The 24626-nt window shown below is 43.3% G+C and overlaps 2 protein-coding genes across 4 annotated transcripts; both read right to left on the bottom strand.

Annotated features, from left to right (window-relative positions):
- Positions 1-458: 458 nt before the first annotated feature.
- sept3 (septin 3) lies at positions 459-21263 on the bottom strand. Of its 3 annotated transcripts, none has more exons than XM_023955813.1 (10): positions 20990-21263; positions 9612-10001; positions 9387-9515; positions 8097-8178; positions 7857-7994; positions 6873-6990; positions 4995-5090; positions 3684-3780; positions 3541-3592; positions 459-2151 (listed from the first exon to the last, which is right to left on the bottom strand). In XM_023955813.1, the coding sequence occupies exons 1-10, from the start codon at positions 21015-21017 to the stop codon at positions 2028-2030; spliced, it is 1254 nt and encodes a 417-aa protein (XP_023811581.1). In that variant the 5' UTR covers positions 21018-21263; the 3' UTR covers positions 459-2027. The 3 variants fall into 3 exon arrangements, with proteins under 3 accessions (XP_023811581.1, XP_023811586.1, XP_023811587.1); XM_023955818.1 differs by lacking the exon at positions 20990-21263 and adding an exon at positions 12285-12502; XM_023955819.1 differs by lacking the exon at positions 20990-21263 and adding an exon at positions 12306-12485.
- Positions 21037-23213, bottom strand: LOC111948346. The gene is made up of 4 exons (XM_023960948.1): positions 23054-23213; positions 22595-22809; positions 21282-22515; positions 21037-21120 (listed from the first exon to the last, which is right to left on the bottom strand). The coding sequence occupies exons 1-4, from the start codon at positions 23153-23155 to the stop codon at positions 21037-21039; spliced, it is 1635 nt and encodes a 544-aa protein (XP_023816716.1). The 5' UTR covers positions 23156-23213.
- Between the last annotated feature and the right edge of the window lie 1413 nt (positions 23214-24626).

Here is a 24626-nt window from a genome sequence, read left to right as displayed (position 1 = left end):
GAATGATCCTTGAATTAGTGCAAAAGTACCAGTACTTGTACCAGTCCCCTTGTTCCTGGTCAGGGTCACAGAGCTGCTGGAGCCTATCCCCGCTACTTTTGGGCTAACTATATATACAAATTCACACCTAAGCGTTGTTTAAGAGACATCAGTTAACCCATGAAGCATGTTTTTGGACAGCCAGTGCTCGGAGAAAACCCACACATGAGATCCCATCAAGGATTTGAGCCTGCGAGGGGAGAGTGCTAACCACTACACCTCTGCAAAATCCCAGCGTAATATAAAAACAAAAATATGTTTAAAACACAAAAACAATTTCTGAAACAAACAAATGCATTTATGAATGGTTACTTAGTTTTACAGCATCAATTTTTTTTTTCCTGAATACAAATCCCAAATATTCCCAAAGACCCTAGTTTCTTTTGTTCGCAATCTGACAATCAATAATAAGAAAAACATTCTAAAAACATGGACAACTGTTTTAATTGAACAAAGAATAAATTACAATGACACCAATGTACAAATAAACTCAGTGTAATACTGGCAATTCTTCAAATCGATCACAGCAACCTTGCAAAGAGTTGTCATGAAATGAACATCCTGGGGGTTGGGGGGTGGATGCAGGGCTGAGCGATGTGTGGTGGCTACCATGTTACCCTCTGGCACATCAGTTACCCCAGGTTAGGCCAACGCACAGACGCAAGCATGCACGCACAAACATGACACAGCGAGGAGGCGTTGGTACGCTCTCCCCACACGCCAGTCTGCACAAAAACAACACAGGCACATCAGAACGGCAAACAGGAGCAACTCTTCCAATGATGATTCTTCATCTTTCTGTACTTTTGGCATTTCCATCCTCACCTGGAATAAATGTCGACCTCCTGAAGAAAATCTGGTAAACGTGTTTATAAGTGCATAACTCCGGGACGGTTCATGTAAACCTAGCGCAGAAGGATATGTTAGCCGCCACCAATGCAAGCTCAGCGGCCTTGTGCAAGAGTGTCCGCACTGCGACTGGAATGTCGCGAGTTCAAATCCAGGCCGACTCTAACAACGGGACCCAGTGCCTCCCTGCTTGACGCTCAGCATGACGGGGTTGGATTGGGGGGTGTCTGCAGCTCACCGCTTTCCCAGATTGATAGGTCAAACGGGGAGAACAAATTCCACACAGATGATGGGACTTTAAGCTGCTGTGGTTGTGGCCAATGAGAAAATGTCAAGACCACTCAACACTGAGGAATGCTGCCACCAAGTGGTGATAAGGGGGATTTGATTATAACTAAATAAAAACCCACCAGGTTCATTTGACTTTTAAAGATCTGAAGACTTTGGGTGTTTTTTCTGTCTCTTTACTCCCTAACTTTTTAGTTTTTTTTTTAAACAAGTTAAAGACAAAAATTGTGATTAATCTAAAATAATTCAAGTGTGACTTCTAATTTTGTGATCTTCTAAATGTTATCATCAAATAATGGAGGTTTGGGTGAAAGTAGACACTTGTTTCCTCCTATAATTAAAGTAGTGGAGCGTTATGAACAAACCTTCCCTGCATTTATGGGGCCGTGAGAGATTCTGCTGCGTTTGAGGGAGTTCATGCTGAGACTCAAACACTCGTTTGGCTTTGCTCCCCGTAAAGCGAAGGACAGCTGCTTAGAATCTTATAGTCTGCTAATGAAAGCAGAGTCTGCAGCAGAACTGCTTCACTTTTGTTATGCAACATTTCAGATGAATTTAACAAAATGATGCTTCCTCGAGTCCTAAACTGAATGTTTTAGGTTCTAGGCTCGCACTAACCTGCTCCACAAGATAAGGTGCTGGCAGTGGATCAAATGGCACTAACTCTTGCTTTCAGAAAACTATAAAGATCTGATATGTGAGATGAAGGTCAAAGGGGGAGGAACGTGAAGAGGGGGAACATTAAATGACGTCACAGATGAAGGTTGTTCCACACATGCAGCAACGCCGGGGCGACGTTTATGCTTCTGTGAGCTCCTTGGATGGCTGAGCTGCTCGCTCCACCGGGTGGACTACAGGTTGCTGTCTTGGGTGTCACAGATGGGGTGGAGGCCTCCGTTCTCGTTCAGTCTCCTGGCACGGTACGTTTCGTAGTGAATGTTATGGGTGACTTCCTTCAGATCCTGGAGGTGGGACCTGGGAAGGAGCCGAGCGAGAGCACAGAGAGAGCGGTGATTGGTGGGTTCTTCAGGGATCCACCATGTTTCTAGAACGCTGTGAGGGGACTGCTGAGCCTCGTTTCCACGGTTTAGATTGGTCCAGGCAATTCCGGTGGGCATTTCCACTCAAAGTTGGACCGCCACAACATAACCGATTGCTTAGCTTCGCGTCACAGTAGTGCGACTACAGGAAAAGCAGAAAAAACAATGGAGTTCATCCAGCAGCTCTTTCTCTCCGCTTGGCTTTTGATGCTTCGGATATACAAGTTATTTAATGTTTGGGAGAAAATTGCGAAGAGGAATACAGTTGAAAAGAGGCGTGGCTGGTTTGACCTTCCACCAATAGACAGGTTTCATTGTGTGACGACGGTAGCTCCGCCCTAACCGTTCCATTTTTCTATGGACAACCAATGGGGCCCAAAAATGCTCCAGTTTACTGGTCCATTCTATAAATGGAAACGCTCAAAATACCAGACTGAACCATAGCGCTCAGTGGAAACGAGGCTTCCGAGTTTTTTGCATCAGAGGGAAGATGCTGTTAGAATATCTGAGTCCAGCAGTGGGGACACGTGGATCAGCTTCTCCGGGACGACCCCCATCATTTCTGATCAAATAAAAGAACCGCCTCAAAGAAAATCTTGTTTTCTGTCTTCTTGTGGCATTTTTCTGATGATGGAGGAGCTATCTGAAAAAAATTACACTTAAAACTGCATTTCTGAGTATTTCTTTATTCAAACCATTATAAACCAGGAGCAGACAAAAAAATGCTGTTGGAAAAAGTGTATTTTTGACGTAAAAAAAAATGATCGGAGCGGGACTTTAACCTATTCAACTTGATATAAGACAGGATGACCCAACAGGGAACATTTCATCACACATTTTGGGTCAGACATCCTAAATCCAGAACAAATTCACTTGAAAAAAAAACAAACACAAACAAAAACTCTCATTATCTGTTCAGTTATTTTGTCCAAAATAAAGTCAAATAGGATAATTAGACTCTCAGAAAGCGATTTAGTTTTTTCCTGTGTAAAGGCTCTGATTGTTGTCAAATGTTGACCTCTTTCAACCTGAAGAGCCAACTTGAGTTCATCCAAACAGAATAACAGTACCGTTTTTCTGATGGCGAAGATATCAAAAGGTTAAACTAAGACTAAAACTACATTTTTATCCAACTGGACAATCACATAAAGAAATTCGTAAATATGTTAAATTATAGTTCCAAGGAACGGAAAAAGATTTGGCTGAATCTTTTCTTGGATTGATCCTTGATTTTTCCAAGTTTATAAATAATTATAATAATAAATTATGAATTCAAATGATTTTTATCACTAATTTTTTGTTTGTTTGTGTAAAAGAAACTCACCTGATCAGGAAGTCTCTCAGTTGAGCAAACTCACAGTGGTTTGGATTTTCAACTGCAGAACAAAGGAAACAGGAACTTTGTTTGTTTTCTGTCACCAGCCGACACACAAAGCTCATCAGAAATGACCTCACAGCGGCTCTCACCCTCTACGATCCCCCAGGCCGTCTTCCTCCCCAGAACTCGTTTTCCGTTCACTTGGTATTCCTTATCGCTGCCCACCACGGCGAAGGGCATGGCCTCCTGAGGACGGACGGGAGATTCAGGACACGAGAACCCTCTGAAGACGAGGGGAGCCACCGAAGGTATCTTCAGAAGCAAAAATCCTGTCTAGTGGCGTTCCCCAAGGTTCTGTATTGGGACCCATTCTATTCACTCTCTACATGATCCCCCTTGGGAGACTCATCAACAAATTTTCTACTATTTCTTATTATCTTTACGCTGATGACATTCAACTTTATTGCTCCTTTGGAAAAAATAATTATACAAATCTTTTGTATCTACTAGACTGCTTGGCCAGCATTAGAGTGTGGTTAAATGACAACCATTTACTCCTGAACCCAAATAAGACTGAGACAATAATTTTTTGCTTCTGATGACAAAATTGCCTCCATCAAAAGACACCTTGGTTCACTGAGCTCTTCTGTCCAGCCCAGTCTCAGGAATCTTGGTGTCTGGTTTGACAAAGCTATGTCTCTTGACTCTCACTCGAAGCTCTTGGTCAAAAACAGCTTTATCACCTGAGGAATGTGGCTAAACTGAAGACAATGTTAACCAGATCTGACCTTGAGCTGATCATCCATGCTTTTATCTCCTCTCGTTTAGACGACTGCAATTCTCTTTGTACTTGTTTTAACAAAAAGTCTCTTAAACGTCTCCAATTGGTCCAGAACTCTGCTGCAAGGCTTCTAACTGGAACCAATAAGCGTACTCATGCCACCCCTCTGCTTCCATCGCTACATTGGCTTCCTGTTAAATTTACAATAGATTTTAAGATTTTGATTTTAGTTTTTAGAGCCTTGCATGGATAAACCCCGAACTATATTTCTGACCTTTTAACTCCCTACATTCCTGCACGTTCCTTGAGGTCCACTGATAAAAATCTTTGTGTTCCAAAAACTCTTTTTAAAACTTTCAGGCAGTCGCTCCCCGACTTTGGAACAACCTCCCCCTGTCTCTGCGCCAGATTGACTCAGCCGAGTGTTTTACAGCTCAAGTTAAGACGTTTTTATTTAGGAGAGCTTTTAGCTGACTTTTACTTGTGTTCACTTCTGCGTGTTTGTTTGTTTGCTTCTATGCCTGTGTGTGTTTATTGGGTCTCGCTACTGATTTTATTTTGTTTTAACATTGTGAAACACTTTGTGAGTCGCTCTCTGAGAAGTGCTATATAAATAAAGATTTACTTACTTACTTACGAAGGCTCGTACGCACAGAAGAAGACTGGACCTGGGACTTACTCTGATCTTGTCGTTGTCGCTCTTGTCCTCCATATCGTCGTCAAACTCTTTCTGCGGGTAAAACTCAATGCCGTTCATCTCCAGCTCCTTTCTGACCTGCAGCCAAAATGAAACTTCTGTTAGTTTGAGAAGCTGGAAAATGTTTTAATCAATGCAGCCTTTAAAATACACCACGAAACATTACAGACATTGAAATATAGTGGCTGTCTTTGAACTCTAACTGAAACAGGAAGTTATATTATTTTGAAGTCAAATATTGGAAAATAAAAAACAATATGAACTGAAATAAGTAAAATATTCTCCAAAAAAGACACAGAAGAAGATAAAAAAAGCTCAGCATAAATCAAATAATCTATTTCCTTTGTAGAATTTCTTTCTAGAAAAGTTCAGTTTCTTCTCTGAGTTATAAGTTGGTACTTTGTAAAAAAAAAAAAAAAAGCCTCCATTGTTGTAAGAGCCAAAAGCATCAAATCTGCTCTGAACAGAAGTTCTTCTCAGAACCCGGTTGTATCTCAGGGTAAAGGAGCTGCCATCACTTCTGTCACATTTCTGCTCCTCTTCGTCAGTTTTCTCTCACAGCACAATGACTAAAGGAGGAAGCAGAACCTTGGAAGGTCAGAGGCTTCTTTAGAGCCTCACTGCATGCGTACATTGGGAGAACATTGTTGATTTTTTAGTTCAGCAAACACAGATAGTGTTCATGTGACAACAGCTGAAGGTCAGAAAAAAATAAATTCTGCAGATAAAAGAAAAGAGGTGATGGACACTGAAGTCTCATTCAGAACTGACCTGTTATTGAACACAAACTACAAACTTACTAATGTAAAGATGAGACTTGTAATCTGACTCTTTGAGATTCTTCCACTTTCGGCTTCTCCCATCAGGGGTCGCCACAGCGAACAAGTCGCATGGTAAATTTGGCAATGTTTTACGCCGGATGCCCTTCCTGACGCAACCTTCTCAAACCAGGCTTGGAACCGGCACAGAGGTAGAGAAGGGAACAGGGAGCAGCCCGGAGTTGAACCCTGGTTTCACGGACGGAAGGCGCCGCAAACCAGCACGAGCTAAACCAGCTCCACCCTTTGAGATTAAATATTTGATTTATTCTTCTTTTTTTGCAGTGCATCATGGGACCCTGATTGTATTTTAACCCTTGTGCTATCTTAGATGACCCCACCCTTACATTGACGTGTTCTCCCTACCATGACAAAGGTGGATAAAGGTGGACAGATTTCATGTAATCCATGGACACCAGTGAAGATCACAAATCATTGAAGAAAAAAGGTTCAGCGCACTGTCTAGTGGGTCTAGATGACCCCACTCCCAATGTTAAATTGCTTAGGATAGCACAAGGGTTACAAGTATTTAAATAGTTATTTGACATGTCTTTACAGTGGGTTCATTAACTCAATTTTTCAAATTCAACTGATTATTTTTAGTTAAATATTTCTTTTTAATGCATCTCAAAATTTCAAAATAAGAGATATGATTAATCAGACAAATTTCCTAGTCTGTGGTTTTGCCTTTTCACAATAAAAGCCAACAGTTCTCTGTTGATACGTTTTGTTTTGGTTTTTGAATACTTAAGTGAAACATTTTTGTGGACATTTTTAAATCAAAACCATCTTTTTTTTGGATTCTATTGTCCTTTTCTTTAGTGAAGTGCTGCTAATCCTTTTAATCGACTCCAGTGTTTTTTCTTTTTATAGTTTTCACCGACGTCTTTAGATTTCCTTCATGCATAAAAGGCATCATACGAAAATGTTTACTTTTGCCATTTTAGAGGGTAATTGGCATAAAAGATGTACGTCAGTAAAAGAAAAAGCGGAAAAACACTAATTTGCTTTCCGTTAAAAACAACAACGTTGGAGAACTCACTCGCTGTTTGAACTCCTGCTTCTCCTCGACAGTCATCGTGTCCGACTTGGCAATAACAGGAATGATGTTGACCGAGTGACTCAGGCGCTTCATGAACTCCACGTCCAGCTGCCGAAGCCTGAAAAACGCAGAGGCGGAAACCGTTCACCTGCGTCCAGAAGCTGTTGGGATCCTTTGAGACCGGTGTGTGCGGGGGGGCGGGAGGGGGACAGAAGACTTTGGAAGGGTGGCAAATGAGAACTGCAGAGTGGAAGGTCATTTTAAGTGAAAGGGTCAAAAAATATGTTTTATCATTGATGAGTTTTCCAAAAAATAAGAAGTTCCTCTTGCCATAGCAAGGAAACGGAGCAGATTTTGGCTAAGGCTAAGGCCGGAGTGCTGACGGCTGACGTTCACAATACAGGGGTGTAGCAAATAATTTAAGGGGCTCAATATTTCATTTTTAAATATTGCTTTTGTTATTTTTGCAATGCTTAAAGACGGTTGTATTGATGGCTTCCTAATTTTGTGTCAATTATGATGCTAATATTGACTCAAAAAAAGTAAGGGGGTCAATTTTTTTTTCTAGCCTCTGTTTGAGACAGTTCATTACAAAATATGGATTTAGGTTTGATCACTGGGTTTTTTGAAGTGCCACTGATCATTACACAGTCATGCGCCTGAAAAGTTCACATTTTTTCATAAACATAAACGGAGTGTTGGAGTTTATTTGACTGATGCCTAGTGGTTCCGCTGCTCTTATGGAGGTTTTTCCAATGTTCTGGAAAAGTGGGCCCTCCTGGTTCAAAGGTCATGTTCAGCTCCTTATCCCATATCATCCTCTCAGTCACAGTATTCCTGGCCGTGAGGGTTTACAGACGCTGGCAAAGAAACTAAAAGATCTGCACCCATTCATCCACCAAAGACCGCTGTCAGCAGCAGAAAAGTGGGAGGAGCTTAGAGGAGGAAATGCTGTTCAAAGATGGGCAGCTTTTCTCTACTCACGAGTGTCCAGTGGGGGAAATAAAGTAGAGGCAGCAGTGCACTCTGGTGTCGGGGATGCGCTTCTTTCGGGTGATGTTGACCTCCTCTTTCAGGAACTTCTCATACTGCTCATTGATGTACTTGGAGATGGGCTCCCAGCTGCGGTTAGAGTGTCGGTACAGTTACACGCACTGAAACCACGGTGCATGTGGCCACGGCAAGAGGATGCTTTCAACACTATAGGGGAGCAGTAAAACCCACCAGTTGTCATTGTTGATCTGATCTCCAAAGCCTGGAGTGTCCACGATGGTCAGCTTCATCTTCACGCCACCCTCCTCAATCACTGTGAACCAAACACAAGGTTGGAAAAAGCGAAACACTAGAAACAGGCGCTGGATTCAAAAAAATAGGGAGATGTGGCCTCAAACGAGTCTTTTAAAACAAGTGATTGAGCTTTTATCAAGCTTTTCTAAAGGATTAAGAAAACATCAACAAGCCCAGATTAAACAACAGAGGATAAAGATTGAATGCAGCTTTTTTATGAGATATTTTCACGAACAGACACAGAAGACAACTAAAGAAAACTACGTAATCCCAGTTATTCAAAGTCTCCAAAATTGAAACTTTTACTTCCAGGTTTGATCCATTTCTCTTCACTGGTTTCCTTCTAAAAACAACAATCGCATAATTTGTTCAACATTTTGTTGGTTAAACATATTTCCTTTTCTTTTTTTGTTTGACATTGTTCTCAAATGTCCTTTATAAATTTGACCTAAAGGGGCAGAATTCCAGAGTCTGTATTGCATAAATCTATTAAATAACATTGGTTTAGGTCATCCACCACACTAGTGTCAGTCCCTGGCATTCTTTCTCTAACTTTATTATAAAATGGTGAAACAAACCGTGTAACCATCTCTTTATTTACAGACTTCATCATGAATGGTTCTGATGGAGTTCTTCAACTTGACATGAAAAGCTATTGGATGGTGTAACAGTCAAACAATTGACTGTATATGAGAACTGGACTGAGTGAGACGTCACCCATTCAAAACACTGCGCGACACAGACGCCGCCATGTTGGAACCAGACATCATCAGTAAGCAGTGATTGGTCCGAGTCAGAAGTCCACACCCCTACCACCTCTGAGCGGGCGACACAAAAGGTAAACATTTCAAACGTGGGAATGTGGGGCTAGCAGGCTCCACCCACTTTTGTGGAGCCATCCGATTGGTCAGTTTATGACTTGAATAACTTTTAAGAAAGAAAAAATATAATTAAAAAAAATTTGGATTAGCAACGACATGTTTAAAAACTGTAGCGTAGCCAGAATGGTTCTTCTGACAAATATAATAACAGATTAGTAGCCGTTGATTTCTCTATAGAAATCTGTGAGATTTTGGCTTCTTTGAGTCAGGCGGTACTTCCTGTTTGGAATGTGAGTGGGGAGGGGTCACTCAGTCCAGTTCTAATATACAGCCAATCTGGGAGTAATAGACATCAAACGTGTCTTTTGTCTTTGAAGAAAAGAAATGACCTTCAGTTTTCACTTACCATGAGAGACTGATTTGATGTCCACAGTTTTGGGGATCTTCTCATCCCGAGCCCATCCTGCACTCTTCCTGCTAACCTGGGATTTGAATAAGGTGTTCACCAGCGTGGACTTTCCGAGGCCGCTGTGGCCTGATGAGAGAAACCAGAGGAAAGACCAGAGCGAGGAGATCAGGTGGAAAGCCGGACATCTCACGTCTGTGTTTGAAGGAGCTCGTTGTGACTCACCAACAACCATGATATTGAAATCGAAGCCCGTCTTCATGGTTTTCTTCCTCATCTGTTCGATGATGGTGTCGATGCCAATGTATCCCAGCAGGGTGGATCCTCCACCCGAGCTCTGGGAGCCTCCGTGGCCATGAACTCCACCGTGGGGGGCGGGGTGACCTCCCCCGTGGGCGGCAGGGTGACCTAAAACATGACTGCCGCCGTGGTTCAGACCGTGGCCTCCAATGGGAACAGGAATGGCACTTGGAAGGGGAGCGGAGGTTCCGCCTCCTCCGAAACCTGGAGCTTGAGGCGGGAAGGAGCTGGAAGGAGAGGGGATGCCCACATTTGGGGGTTTGGCTGGAACAGCTGGTTTGGGTCTAACTTCTGGTGGAACTATGTCTGACATGTCTGTGGAGGAGAACATGGACAGGGGTAAGTGACAGTGGCTATATGGAGCAGAGGAAGTAGGCCAGAGGAGCAGCAGAGGCTTGGTGCTCCACTTCTCCTACATTGATGAAATGGGTCGTAGCAGCAGACTAAAAGGGCAATCTTTTCAGTTATCGCTTCGTTATGGTTCTAATGCTCTTTGCTTCTTTGTGTTTAAATGTTTTTCTCTGCCTAATAAAGACATATAGAGGCTGAATTTTCTACTATAACTAGTTTATTTATACTGACAGGCATAAACAGAATATTTCACGCAAAGCCATCTCCAAATTTATGATTTAAAACAATATTAGAGTTTGCAATCTGATCCAGAGGGAACTTGTTGAATAGCAAAGTTCTAAGACTCGAGCCCTGAGGGACTCCAAATGTCTCCTCACGATTTATGATTAAAACAGAAACAAATCTGAGGCAATACACTTTACATTCATTTTCCATTAATTTCAATAGAAAAGAACATGGAAAATGTTTTAGACAGTGTCTTATTTTACACTTTATTAAGCTAGTTTCTGATTTGTCTATATAGCAGTAAATGTACAAAGTTTGACACCAAAGGCTGCTTGGTATTTCTCTCTTGCTTGACAGTTAAAAAGGCCCTGATTCGAGTCCTGGCTGGGTCTTGTGTGGGTTTTCTCACAACTGATAAAGCTAGATTGTCCCTAGGTGTGAATGTGAGTGTGTGTTGTTCCACGCGTCTTTGTGGCCCCCTGATAGACTGGTGATCCATTCAGGGTGGACCCCACCGTCACCCAATGGAAGCATGGATCGGCTCCAGCAACCCCATGACCCCAAAGGGCTAAAAAGACCCACTCAGATCATCCGTTGATCTATTTTCAAAGCGTTCCCAGTTGTCTTTTTTTAGTTATGCAGCTTTTAGACAAAAATAAAAAAAATGTGTGTTGCTTTCTAGGACATAGTTTCTGCAGAGCGACAGCCATTCATTGGAAGTTCACCTCGGAGTTGGGGGCGGGACTGTTGGCATGAAGCAACCCCGCCCCCCCCTTTCGCTCCCTGTTGCTGAGAGCTCTTTTTCAAACTGCATCTTTTCGTCTGCTCTTGATTCACAGCAATTTCAATAAATAATCAGAAAGGCTATTTTTAGTTTAATTGTCATAATAAAAGTCCTCCATCATCAGAAAAATGCCACAATAACAAAAAAAAAACCAACGTAAGTAACAATTTGTCATTTTCTTCTGCATGGAAACAGATTTGAAAAGTTGAAGTGAGCTCAGGAGACTTCGAGAACGGATGCAAACAAGATTCATTTTAGAAAGAACACAATTTCATCATCATCAAAACATTTGCTGACCCTTTAGTTCATATTTGGCAAACAGTTTCCACCCAAAACTTAAGTATGTGGTCCAAAGTAACTGATGTTTGTTAAGCATCATAAAGCATCTTAAAGGTCACCATTAGAGATCCATGCCTCTGATGTAGCTGGATAACGACAGCAGTGACATTTCCTAACATCTACAAGATGAGTTCTGCACGAATCACTGCAGATCGTTTTTGGGAAAGACCAAAAATAAATGAATACTAAAACTCATTTTTGAATTATTAGAAATGATCAATGTTGTGATATTTGCACAAAGTTAAGGAAATGATATAATTTGTAGCTTCGCTGTGGTTGGAGGCTAAAATGAAAATGTAAAGTAACATGGGAGGTTGGATTTTTTTTCAGATTTGCACAAATCCAGTGCCGCTAATCTAACCTTTGATATTTTAAGGAATATGAAATACATTTAAATAAAAAATAGTTAAGATGATTAAATTATTCCTTGAAATAAGCGTTAGTAATTTTAATAAAAAAAAAAAAGGACTAAAAACATATTTAGTATTATAAACGTATGACAGAGCACCTTTATGGGAGAAACCATCTCGGTGCTTTGATGAAACCCTTGACCGTCAGTTCAGGCTTTGTGGGCAGCAGGCAGGAGGCCACGGACCTGCTGGTCACGGCTGCTGTCTCTCTGCAGACGCTCATCGTGCGGTTCTTCCTCCCCACAAACTCACAGCTGGGGGGTGGGTTGTCTTCCAAATGCAGACCCCCCCCCCCCCCCCCCCCCCCCCCACAGACCTCCTATTTGCCCTCTCACCCTCTTTACACGGACGCGCTGCGATGTTTGTGGAGACGTTTCATTCAAAACACAACGCTGGCTCCATCATCGTTGTCACCGTTAATGATGCCGTTAGCCTAGCAGCTAACCCGCAGCCCGAAGGCGCTCGGCGGCTCGTGAGCGTCACACTCACCGCTCCGTTTGTCCTCTCCCCCGCGGTTTTTTCGGGCTCCTCTCGGCGCTGCTGCGGCTCCGGAGACTCGTTAACGGGTTCAACTCAGACCGAAATCGGGACAGGGAGGGGTCATGAGATGGCTTTCGGTACCTTTTCTTTCCTTCCCGCGAGCCGACAATATCCCCCTCCACCCCTACCCCCACCGGACTGTTGCCAGGGCAACACGAGGAGAGGGAGTGGGGAGATGCAGTGCACATGCGCGGTGGAACTCTCTCCTCAAAGCAACATTTTTTTTTTGCAACAGTCTGTGCCGCGTGCTATTTATAGGTTTGAACTGATTATAATAAAAGTAGTTCACACGTTACACGACAATAAAAGCTTTCAATTGGATTTAAGGTGGAACGCAGAAAAAAAAATATAATTTTCAAAGCTGAGACCTGAAAATAATATTTTCTTTATTTTATATTAAAATACAATTTGAAAAAATATCCAAAATACTAAGTTGGGTACAAAACAATTGGTACCTGAATGCAGACTTTTGAAAAACTTTAAAGTTCACAGGTGTATTTGCACATAACTATTTACAGATGAAAAAGAGGATGAAATCTTTTGTCTTTTCACTGTATGATTGTAAAAATCTGAAGAAAGAAGAAGTTAAGGAACATTTTTATGAGCAAAAGGTTTGCTGATAATATGTGGGACATTGAGATGAGGTGCAGCACAAGGTGGAGGTGGGAAGGGCCTCCTCTCATTTACACACACTGCAAGGATTAGAGATCTAAGACTGAGTTTGATCAACTTGATTCCCGCTCTTCTCCACCAAAAGCCACATGAAGCTGAATGTGACCCAGACACCGATCGCTTTTCCAACATTAACAATGGCTTCTGCTGTTTTACTAATTATCAGTGTGACGAGGCATTTAAGGCAGAAAACATCTTTTCTTTGGTCCATTTGAACAGCCCGTTTGCCAACTTTCAACAAGTCAAGGAATGCTTTCGTTTTCCTTGACCTTTCAGAGTAATCGCAATATCTGAAAGATGGCTTAAGATGAAACAAAAAGGGATTTTGAACTCGAGGGAGATGAAACGAGATTCTTGAAAAGAAGAAATAAAGAAATATAACCGGTGCAGGTGGACACCAAAGTAAGAACATGGTTGAAGAAATGTCCTGTTCTAAATAGTACGCGTTAATGTCCAACATTAAAAATAAGAATATTTTGCTACTCACAAGCTGATGCTTATAAGATTTCAGTGCTATTTTGGAAATTTAGTATTCAGGACAACACAAAAAATGGTTAACTGGTAAATAATATTCCTTTGCATTTTATAGATAGAACTTTGATTCCGAGGCGGAAAGGATTTGTTACTATAGCTCCAAAGACGAGATGATCATTAAAACAGAATAACAGAAAATTGAAAATATATTAAAAAAATGCACATTTCCACACTATTTCCTGGTGTTAAGCTGCAGTGGTCTAAATGGCCTAAAGAATAATATTTTTGTATGAATATGAGAGAGAACACCAGCCTCTGTGTGAGCAGAATGACTTTAATAACACTGGACACATTTTGGTCTTTGCTTCCCTTTCATTTATAATGGGAGGTTGGAGGTTTGGGGTTGACTATTTTTGTATCATCGCCTTTAAATTTATTTGTTTTGGTGTAAAGCACTTTGTTTTACGTTACATATAAAAAGTGCTATATAAATGAATCGATTTGATTAGATTATTGTTTTCATTATTTTAATGTTTTTTTGGGACACTTGGGGCATGTAAAGCATGTAATTAATAAAGGGGAATATGCATAAGGTTTTGAAACACAATATATTATTATTATATCCTAATTTTATTACTTACCTGTAATTTTCTTCCAAAAAATCTGATAACACCCTGTGTTGGGTAAAAGTTTATGGTACTGTTTAATTTTACTCATAAGGATACAGTTACTGACCCAGAAGGCAGATTTGTAATCATTAATATATCCATTCAGAATAAGGACTATTGTATAGTGAGTATTTATGGTCCTAATGTTGACGACTCTTCCTTCTTTCACAGATTCTTCACCTCACTCTCAGTTCACTCTGACTCCACAATCATTATAGGAGGAGACTTCAACCTTGTTTTGGACCCTGAACTTGACAGACTCAGCACAGCAGCAAACCAGCGTACATGGCGGTCTGCAAGTATTCTAAAGCAGTACATGAATGATCTGGGTCTCTGCGACGCGTGGCGCTCATGTCACCCAAGCACTAAAGGGTTCACCTTTTTTTCTCCAGTTCACTATTCACACTCCCGTTTAGACTATTTATTAATCAGTAACTCTCTTTTAAAAAATATTCAAAGCTCCAATATCCATCCAATTATTATCAGTGATCATGCACCAGTCTCTGTAAACATTTCTAGGGAAAAATCCACACCCTCTGGTACAACCTGGAGGTTTAATACGTCTCTGTTAAAGGACCAGGAATTTCTTGAATTCTTTAAAAAAGAGTGGGCAACCTTCTTAGACTTCAACAATACTCCAGACATCCCACCGTGCGTTCTTTGGGAAGCAGCAAAGGCAGTCATGAGAGGGAAAATCATTTCTTATTCAACGCACAAAAAACGCAAAGAGAAAGCAGATTTATTAGAATTAGAAAATAAAATCAAAACCCTGGAGACTGCTTATGCTGCTTCTGCACAGGAACACATTCTGGGAGATCTGAAAAATTTAAAGCTGCAGTTAAATGACATCATTAATAAACAAACACAATTTCAAATACAAAGACTACGACTTGAAAGATTTGAAAACTCTAATAAATCTGGCAAATTTCTGGCTAATCAGCTTAAAATTAACAGAGAAAAATCATCAATCACCTCTATTATGGACCAAACAGGAAATGTCACCCATGACCCGGTCAAAATTAATAACGAATTTGAAAACTTTTATAAAAACCTGTACACACCGCAGATCAATCCGTCAGAGCAAAGTATTGACTCATTTCTTAATAATGTAAACCTACCCAGGCTAAATGAGGATCAAATCACAAACTTAGATTCTCCGCTCTTGCCGTCTGAACTTCATGAAGCTCTGTTACTTATGCCCAATGGTAAAGCACCAGGGCCTGATGGCTTTCCTGCTGAGTTTTATAAAGAATTCTGGGAACAACTGGCACCAACATTTTATAAAACTGTCACATCTATTAATGAGAGCCAATCAATGCCACCTAACATGAACTCAGCCAACATAATTCTTCTTCTAAAACCAGACAAAGATCCCACTAGTCCTTCAAGCTATCGCCCCATTTCTTTAATCAATGCAGATGTAAAAATTATCTGCAAAGCACTAGCACAGAGAATAGAAAAAATCACTCCTCACATAATTCACTTCGACCAGACTGGATTCATCAAAGGCAGACACTCGGATGATAATGTCCGTAGACTAGTTAATATAATAGACTTTGCCACCATTAAAAAACAGGAAATGACGGTACTATCGCTGGATGCTGAAAAAGCCTTTGACAGAGTTAATTGGAAGTTCCTTATTGCTGCCCTCCATAAGTTTGGTTTTGGAGAAGCATTCATCAATTGGATCAAAATATTATATCACAACCCCAATGCATCAGTTAGAACTAATAAACAGACTTCAAACAGGTTTTTTCTTGGAAGAGGAACCAGACAGGGCTGCCCACTCTCTCCTTCTCTTTTTGCTATATTCATTGAGCCTTTAGCTGCAGCAATAAGACAGAATGAGAGCATTATAGGAATAAAAACCAAACACAGCCATCATAAAATTAGTCTTTATGCGGATGACATATTACTGTTTTTAAGGAATTTACATTCTGTAAATGAAACAGCAATGATCATAAATGAATTCTCCTCCATATCAGACTATTCCATTAATTGGAATAAGTCTGTTTTATTACCACTCAACAGGAATATGGAACAAAGACTCACAATTCCAGTTAAAACAGGAAATATCAAATATCTGGGTATCTACTTTTCCCCCAAACTATCAGAACTGGTGCAGCTAAACCACACCCCATTACTGAAAAGCATACAGGACGATCTAACACGCTGGACCAACCTGCCTCTGTCCCTTATGGGCAAGGTAGCCACGGTTAAAATGAAAATCTTACCCAAGGTTAATTATCTCTTCTCAATGATTCCCACACAACCGCCATTAAAATGGTTCAAAACATTAGACTCATCCATATCAAGCTTTCTATGGAACAACAAACCTGCAAGAATTAGTCTAAAAACTTTAAAATCTGCAAAAAGCTGTGGAGGATTAGAACTACCTAATTTCCACAAATACTTTCTTGCAAATAGATTACAATATATCTTAAAATGGTTAAAAAATAATCCAGAAACCAACTCATGGTTAGACTTGGAACAGGTGTTATGTGGAAAGATCAACCTGTCACAGCTACCATTTATTAGCCAAACAGTTAAAAAACAGGATTGTTTCAAAAGCATTAATATAAATGCCACCTTAACAGCCTGGTGGGAATTTCTCAAAATATCAAAATCATCAATTCAACCGTGCAAAATGACACCCATCTGGAACAACCCGGACATCCTTATTAACAAAAAAATGATTCACTTCCCAGCTTGGCAAGCAGGGGGCATAAAACAACTAGAGCACGTAATTATTGATAGAAGATTCATAACCCCCCAGGAACTTCAAGACAAACATGGAATAAATAACTTCTTGGAATATCAGCAACTTAAATCAAGTATTACTAAAAAGTATAAAATTAAAGACGACGATTTAAAGCTACCAGATGTAGTTACCACTCTGATTAATTTTTCAATGAATAGAACTCTCTCCAAAATATACAAACTTTTATGTAATTTAGATAACAATATTGCCCTTCCAACAAAAAAATGGGATGCAGATTTGAGCATCAGCACAGATGAAAGCTTCTGGTCAGAACTTTGTCTAAACACCTTTAAACTGACAAAAAGTCCAAATCTGCAGCTGATCCATCTCAAAACTCTTCACAGAATTTACTACACTGGACAGAGGATGTTCAAGATGGGTCTCAGTAACTCAGACATTTGCGAGCACTGTGATAATAATCTACCCGACAGCTACATGCACGCACTGTGGTTCTGCACTCCTGTCAGGGCTCTCTGGCAGCAGGTATGTGCCGATTTATCAGTCTGGCTTAAGGTTTCAATCACTGCCTCACCGTCACTTTGTGTGCTTGGTGACATGAGTGCCATCGATATAGAAGAAGGATTAGCATCTATCATTTTCATAACTCTTTGTATTGCCAAAAAAACTATTTTAATAAATTGGAAAAACAAGAAAAATATAAACATAAGTCAACACAGAAATCTGCTGTTTGATCATATCAGCTTGGAAAAAATGTCAGCCCAAAGCTCAAGTAACTTTGAAAGAATTCAGTCTCTCTGGTCTCCTGTGGTTGACTCCATGACTTAGGGGGTGGAGGGCCTGGTCGTCGCTGCTCCTTGCCCTTCTGCCGTGGTTTGGGGTGGGGGTCGGGGCTTCCGGTGCCTGGCGGGGGCGGTGGGGGGCTCCGTTGGTCGGGGGGTCGGGTCCGGTGCCTGGGTGGGGCGGGCTGGGGCGCTGCGTGGTCCTCTGGGCTTGGGTGTGGGGGTGCGTGGTGGGGGGGTGGGGTGGTGGTCTGGCTTGGCTTGGGGGGGTGGTCCCTTTGCCTGTGCTGGGGGGGGTTGGCGGGGGGCCCTGCTCGGGTGGGGGGGGCCCAGCGGCGCCGGATGGGCTGCCCATCTGCACCTGGGGCTGGGATCGGCCCTTCCCTGGCTCTGGGACGGGACGGGACAACCCTCTCGGGGCCCCCGGTCGCTCTGGGTGTCACCCGCTTCGGCTGCGGGGTCTGGGGTGGGGTGGGGTGGGGGGCTTGTCGGCCCTGTCCTGTGGGGGGGCGTTCTGGGGGGGAGGGGGGGCCCATTATTAGTACGGGTCGGGGGGGCTAGCGGGTCGGGGTCTCCGCTGAGGCAATCAGTGGTTGCCTCGGCCGGTTGGCCTCCTCGGTCCCGTCGAGGCCTGACCAGAGCTCTTCTAGGGCCGGCGTCTGGGGGTGGGGGCCTGGGCTTGCTCCGGGGGGGGGCGACGCTTTCTGGCTCCTCTCTCTCTGTGTGGGGTGGGTGGTGCCGGGCCTGGGGTGTCGGCGCCTCCGGGGGTGGGCCCCTGGGCTGGGTGGCCCTGGCCCCTTTGCTGGGGGTGGGCTGGGGGACGGCTGTTTGACCACCGGGGGACAGTCTACCAGCTGTCCCCAACTTACCCCCTTCCTTATATAACCTCATATTAGGGTGAGGGGGTGGGGGGTTTAGCCTGCGATGCGCCTTGGGGGGGGGCTACTTGGGAGTGGCCCCCCTCCTATGGTTGCCGTATGGAGTGGGCCCCCCCTCTTTCGGTTTTATTTGCACCTTAGACACGTAGGGTCCTTGGTAGGGGGGGTGCTTGGACATCACTGCCAGCAAGCAGCAGATGTCCTCCTGGCACCCTACCCGCCAATTTTAACCGCACCTTAGACATTTAGGGCCCCTTGGTGTGGAGGGTGAGGGGACATCACTGTGAGTAATCAGGAGATGTCCCCTTAGTGCCCTACTCGCCAATTTTAACTGCACCCCCCTTAGTACACACATCCCTCCCCCTTCAATATATACATTCAAACATAAACACACACACATGCACACAAACACCCTCTCAAACACCCATACACGCACACACATTTTACAAGGAAGGTGGGACCTGGGTCCATCTGTCCCCTACCCCGTCCCTGGTGGGGGGTGTGGGCCCCTTGGCGATGGCGGCCGTGTCCCTTGGGTGCCGGCTCCCTGGGCCCGGCGGTGCTCTCTCCGCACGGTGGGGGGGTTCATATTACACCTGAGCCGGGGGTGTTCGTGTCCCTGGGGGGTGGGTCCTGGTCCTTGCCCCTGGGCGCTGGGCCCCGCCAAACTTCCAACATGGCCGAGCCTGGTCGGGCCATATTTATAACATCCCTTATGGGCCGCCCTTTTTTCCCCGGGGTTCCCCCCTCCTGGGCGGGGGCGGCGGGCCCCTGCCTTGCTCCTACCTGGACCAACCGTGGGCCGGGTGGGTGGCTGCCTGGAGTGCGGAGCGGGTCTCCCTTGGGGGGTCCTGGCTCGTACCTGGGGTCGGGGCGGGGGGATGCCCGGAACTCCTGGGTGGTGGTGGGGTGCTCGTCTGGGGCTGTGGGCGTCCCTCTCCGGTGGGGCCCTGCGTTGGGCTCTTCCGGCGCGGCGGGGGGCTGCTTTCCTGGCTGGGCTGGGGCGGCGCTCTCTTTCCCTCTGCGCCTCCCTGCTCTCTGGCTCTGGGGGCCTCGCGGCGGTCCTGCTGGCCCTGGCCTGGGTGGCGGTCTTGGTCGCCCGGGGGCGGTTGTTCCCTGCCTGTTCCCGTGTGGCGCTGGGGGAATTCCGGCTGCCGCTGCTGCTGCGGCGGGGGTATGGGTGTGGGGGTGGCTGGGCGCTCCTCCTCCTTCTTTTCACATTCCACCATCCATTTTAGAAGAACATAAACACTCACCTGAGCACAGGTGTTAGCTCACCTTTGCACTAATAGTTTGCATGATTGAATGAATGAAAGATTTCACACTAGTTGGTTTAAAGGCATAAGTATGCGTTCGTGAACACTATCTGTTTTGTGTGCATGTTGACATGTGGACATTTCTGCGGCTAGCAGGTGTGTTGATAATATTTGAGTGTGTGTGAACAGGCCCCGCCCTTTTTGTACTACATTTGAACCGTACCGTAACGATAAACAACCAGTAAACCTGCCTGCTCTATGCTGCTTCATGGTCTTACCCCCCTTCCCCTCCTATTATCACCCTCCTACCCCCCCCTCTCTCTAACGTCCCTCTCTCTTGTTCCCCTCTTTCCTTTTCCGTCCGGTCCAACACCAAAGATTTTCAAACATGATTGAAATTAATAAAGTTTGGCCTCAATTACAAAAGGGGTTTATTCAGACATACCTTTGGTTTGTCTGAAGATGAATAACCCCTCTTGTTAGAATAAAATATGTCCAACACAAGAGGCCCTCAGCTCTCATCTGTTTGCCTAGCTGTTGGACAGGACAAGTTAAAAAAAAAAAAAAAAAAAAAAAAAAAAAAAAAAAAAAAAAAAGTTTATGGTACTTGTAGATGCCACTTGTTTTTTTCTTGTTTTTATGCATTTGGTTTATTTTCTGTTTCTGAGCATCGAAACATTTAGTTTTTTTTAAAGGTCTTTCCTTTAGCGTTTCTGTGACAACCAAGGCACCAAACCACAAATATTGTTCAAGCAACAAAAAAATACTGCATATTATCTTGTTCTTCACAAAGTGCGGGCACCTCTTTTGCTACCTTGATGCCAATATGAGTGAGAGCACAGTTATGGTTTTGGAAATGTTTTTCTGGATCGGTTCTCTTCTTTACCTCACAGTTCCTGCTTTCTTTGCCTCTTCTCGTCTTTTTTCTGCATGTTTTTGCAGGACTTTGAGTGCTTTAGTGGAAGACTGCGTCTTCCTGCTCCCCTGACTTTGTTAGAGCCCGCTAACCAAAGCTGTCACATCTCTGCTCAGCGCATCTGTTACTCTGCTGATAAGAGGCAGCGTTTTCAGTCCCCCTGTTATCCTTTACGACCACCCCCTGCTCTGAGCTCCCTCCCCTGCGGACAGAAAATATGCTAAATTCCATAATCTTGATGAATGTGTTGACTTTGCTCAGTTTAAGTCGTCCGGATGCTTGTACTCACCCACATACACCGAGCCCGGGTGGAACATGGTGACATAGTAGGAGTCCTCAGATTCCTCGTTGAAAAGGGTTTTTCCTGCGACGCTCTGGTGAGGACTTGCTGTTGCCCCCTCCTCTGGGTACTGGTACGTTCTGTGTAGCAGCAGGTCGGAGACCCTCTTTGAGCTGGGGTTGTTTGTGATGAGTGGGCAGTGCCCCACAGACGGGGGCCAGGGATGTTCTGGTGGTTTTGCTGGCACAGCGTGGAGGTCAGGTGGTTCTGTTTGGTTTAGATCTGTGACTCTGACGTGCACCTGTGATGCAGGAAACAAGTCCAGGTTTGATGGAAGGCCAGGGTGTAAAGACAGTCCAGCAGACCCAGAGTGAGAGAACTCCTGGATCTGAGGAGCCAGCAGACCCATAAGTCGATTTAATCTTTGTGCAGGCAGAGGAGCCTCAGGTTTCTGATTGACATCACTTGACTGGGAGTTAAACCCCTTTGAGACACAGTCAGACCAGCTTTCAGTGCTTTTTGTGTCCATCTGTGGAGACCGGCTCTTTGTCAATAATCTGGGTTCCTGTGGAAGTTTGAGGTCTTGAGGTAACCCGTGTTTCGCAGAGAACATGGATGGGCTCCTTGGAAATGTTGGAGTGATGTTTTCTTGCTGCGGTTTTCTGTGAAGTGGACCTGACGGAAAAGCAGCGTCCATGCTTGTGGACTCCAGTCGTCTGCTTCCTGATTCGCTGTTGGCTGAGCTGAAATTTGGAGGAGACTTTGAGATTGAGGTCATTTTCCCCGATCCCCTCACGGGAAACACGTGATCCTCGGATTGGTGTCGACACCTGAAATCTGTGTTTTGACCGAAACAGTGTTCAGTTTCTCCACTCTGACGTTCTTGTTGCTGTTGGATCTTTGACGTTGCAGTTACTGGAGTCTTTAAATTATATTTTTCAGGTTCATTTTTTCCATCTTTGTTGGGATTTTGAGAAGTGCTTGAGAGACGGGACTCAGCTCGATGTTCTTTACTCATCACAGGACGAACTCTCAAACCAAAGTGGGTAAAGTCCATCAAAGCTCTTTGGTCAAGAACCTCATGCTTTGCTTCATCACAAGGCTTTCTTCTACTGTTTGAGATGAGAATCGAGTGAGCATGTCTTTCTTTAGCAACGGGAGAACATTGCTCTCCGCTTTGACCGTCAGGAAACTGTAGAGATTTTGGAGATGGACTCCGCCTGGGAGTTGGGACAGACAAGGTTGGAGATGATCTTGGTTTTGGCTCTGGCTGGTGCGACATTGCATAAAATTTGCTTTGTGAGGTGACAGAATGACAGGAGTCATCTGATTTCAGAATGGGGAAAAGGGGCGGAGCATCTGTCTTTGGAAAAAAAGGGTTGTTAGGGTTTGCAGGAAGGCGTGGGGAGCAGCGGGTTTCAGGTTTAATCCTGTGGATGGTTGAAGCTCCTTGTCCATTTTCCCTCTTTTCCTTCTGTCCGACTTCACTCTTCCAGGACTGATGAGGCGTCTTTTTAGAAACTAAATCAAATGACCTAAATTGTGAAAAATCCAGTCAGTTTAGCACCAAAAAAAATATTGGATTAGGCAAATGAGATTGAGACATGAACTTACTCGTCAGCTGCAGACGGGTTGAAATCAGACATTTGAAACACAAGCCCCTTCTCATCAAACGATGAGAGGTGTATTGCTTTTTTCTTGATCACAGGTGAAGACAGAGGAGGCAACAAACCAACCTTTGGATGCTCATTTGTCTGTCTGCAGGAGGCAGACGGGTCTGCGAGCAGAGGCGTCGAAGGGTGAAAAACACTCATTCTGTTTGGCAGCAGCTGGAAGCAAAGAGGTGAGAAGAAACCAAAAAAAATAGGGAAACAAGAAGGAAAACACATCTCCCAGCAATCCTGATCTGACAGTTGTAGAAGAAATCAAGTGTTTTCTCCAACCAGAGAATTATCTCTGTATTGATAATTTGATAAGAGGTATAAAAAAATTGTAAAACAGTTTTTTATTGCATTCAAGAAGTCAGAGAATCACAAGAAAATGTAAACCTAGTAGAAAAACAAAGAGTCAGACCTGATGCGGTGCCTCTCTCGTGTTCAAGTGAGTAAACAAGAATGTGAGACGATGAGCCGAGCAGTAGGAAGCTGCAGGCCCACACACTGCCATTCCCTCCATTCTTTCTGCACTGAGGCTTCACTGTCTCATTCCCACTCAAAAGTTTACAGAAGTCTGGAGTCTGAACATGGTCAGAGCTGCCTGAATACATTGAAAGCCTGCTGAAGTGCTCTTGTTTGGCTGTTGTAGTACCACGTTGTCAAGATCACTGAGAAACTTCTTCTCCAAGAGAAGATTTTGAGTATTTCTGAGCTAACCACTTTTCTTCGAGCAGAGCGAACACCTGATGGATTTTTGAAGCTTCACTGACATGGCAACTGGTGAAATGGCAACATTTGATCCTTCTCCTCCTTTGTTCAGTACTAAATTTGTCACAAGCTGTTGGTGTAGGATCCAACTTTCAGCAGACCAGGCTTGGTGGCAGAAACTCAAACCTTTAGTGACATGATGATATCGTGGCTTGTTTCCTTCATACCAACTGATATTTCTGCATCCAGTGGATGTCCTACGCCGGCAAGCTTCCAAGCTTCAACTGCACTTGAGTGAACCAGTTGAATGAAAGGCTTCAATGCTTCGTGAAGCTTCATCTGCCCATCACTACAAACATTTAAGAAATAAACTTGAACATGACAAAACCCATGGAGAAACAAAGTGACAAAGCGGATGACCTGAAAACCAGAAGGTTAAACACACTGAGGAACGATAACACAAATCAAGACAGCTGTGGATGATTGGCAACTTAAACCTGGTGTGATTAACAGATGGAAAACAGCAAACAGAACAGGACCAAAACCAAAAACTCAACTGAAAAGCCAAACTAAAGCGCTCAATCCAATACAATTAAATGCTCTAAATATTCTTTTAGGGCTCTGAGCATCAGTGATTCAAAGCTACCGGCAGTATACAAAAACAAACACACAAAGAATTTAACAGCAGCCTCAAAAAAAATAAAAGTAAAGCTGCTTCTACAAAACTAAGCGCTTTTCCTGCCAGGATTAAATCCAGAAATCTCTGGATTTTCTTGAGCATTCTGGATTTACATCATGTTGGATTATCTATCATATCGTCAGGAAACCATTGGCTGTGACATCACCCATAGAAAACGGCTTACTTCCAACTCCAATGAAATAAAGTCAATTCAGTCGTCATTTATATGGCGACATGCCGCCGCCATATTGGAACCAGAAAGCAGATAGAAGCAGGTTGAGTTGGTCTTCTATGGCAACCATTTTTACCATTCTTTCCTGTGATTTCCACTTAAAATGAGGATTTATGCTTTATTTTTACTTATACTTTAATTTTTATTTGTGTACATCTCAAGGAGAATATTTTCTAAGAAAGAAAAATGTTATCCAACACATTTGTGGAAGGACAACACCGAAAAGGTCTGTGCATTTTTGTCTGTTTTATAACTACATTCTGTGAAATAACATGGTTGAAAATGAGTAAAAATTTTATACAATTTTACATAAATAAGAATAAAATTTTTTTTGGAAATGAATATATTATAAAATGAGAAGCCTAACAAGAC

The sequence above is a fragment of the Oryzias latipes genome, chromosome 1, assembly GCF_002234675.1.
Source record: "Oryzias latipes chromosome 1, ASM223467v1".
NCBI lineage: Eukaryota > Metazoa > Chordata > Actinopteri > Beloniformes > Adrianichthyidae > Oryzias > Oryzias latipes.
This window is presented reverse-complemented; position numbering and strand designations above follow the sequence as displayed.

Bases quoted from the DNA above. Each gene is read 5' to 3' on its own strand.
- sept3 (XM_023955813.1), bottom strand. From the start codon at position 21,017: ATGTTCCACCCGGGCTCGGTGTATGTGG. The intron at 10,002-20,989 runs GTGAGTACAAGC...TCTCCTCCACAG, and splicing joins CCCGGGCTCGGTGTATGTGG to ACATGTCAGACATAGTTCCA. The intron at 3,781-4,994 runs GTAAGTCCCAGG...GTCCGTCCTCAG, and splicing joins GCGACAACGACAAGATCAGA to GAGGCCATGCCCTTCGCCGT.
- LOC111948346 (XM_023960948.1), bottom strand. From the start codon at position 23,155: ATGGAGGGAATGGCAGTGTGTGGGCCTGCAGCTTCCTACTGCTCGGCT. The intron at 22,810-23,053 runs GTCTGACTCTTT...CTTTGCTTCCAG, and splicing joins CGAGAGAGGCACCGCATCAG to CTGCTGCCAAACAGAATGAG. The intron at 21,121-21,281 runs GTGCACGTCAGA...GCTGCTACACAG, and splicing joins ACTTGTTTCCTGCATCACAG to AACGTACCAGTACCCAGAGG.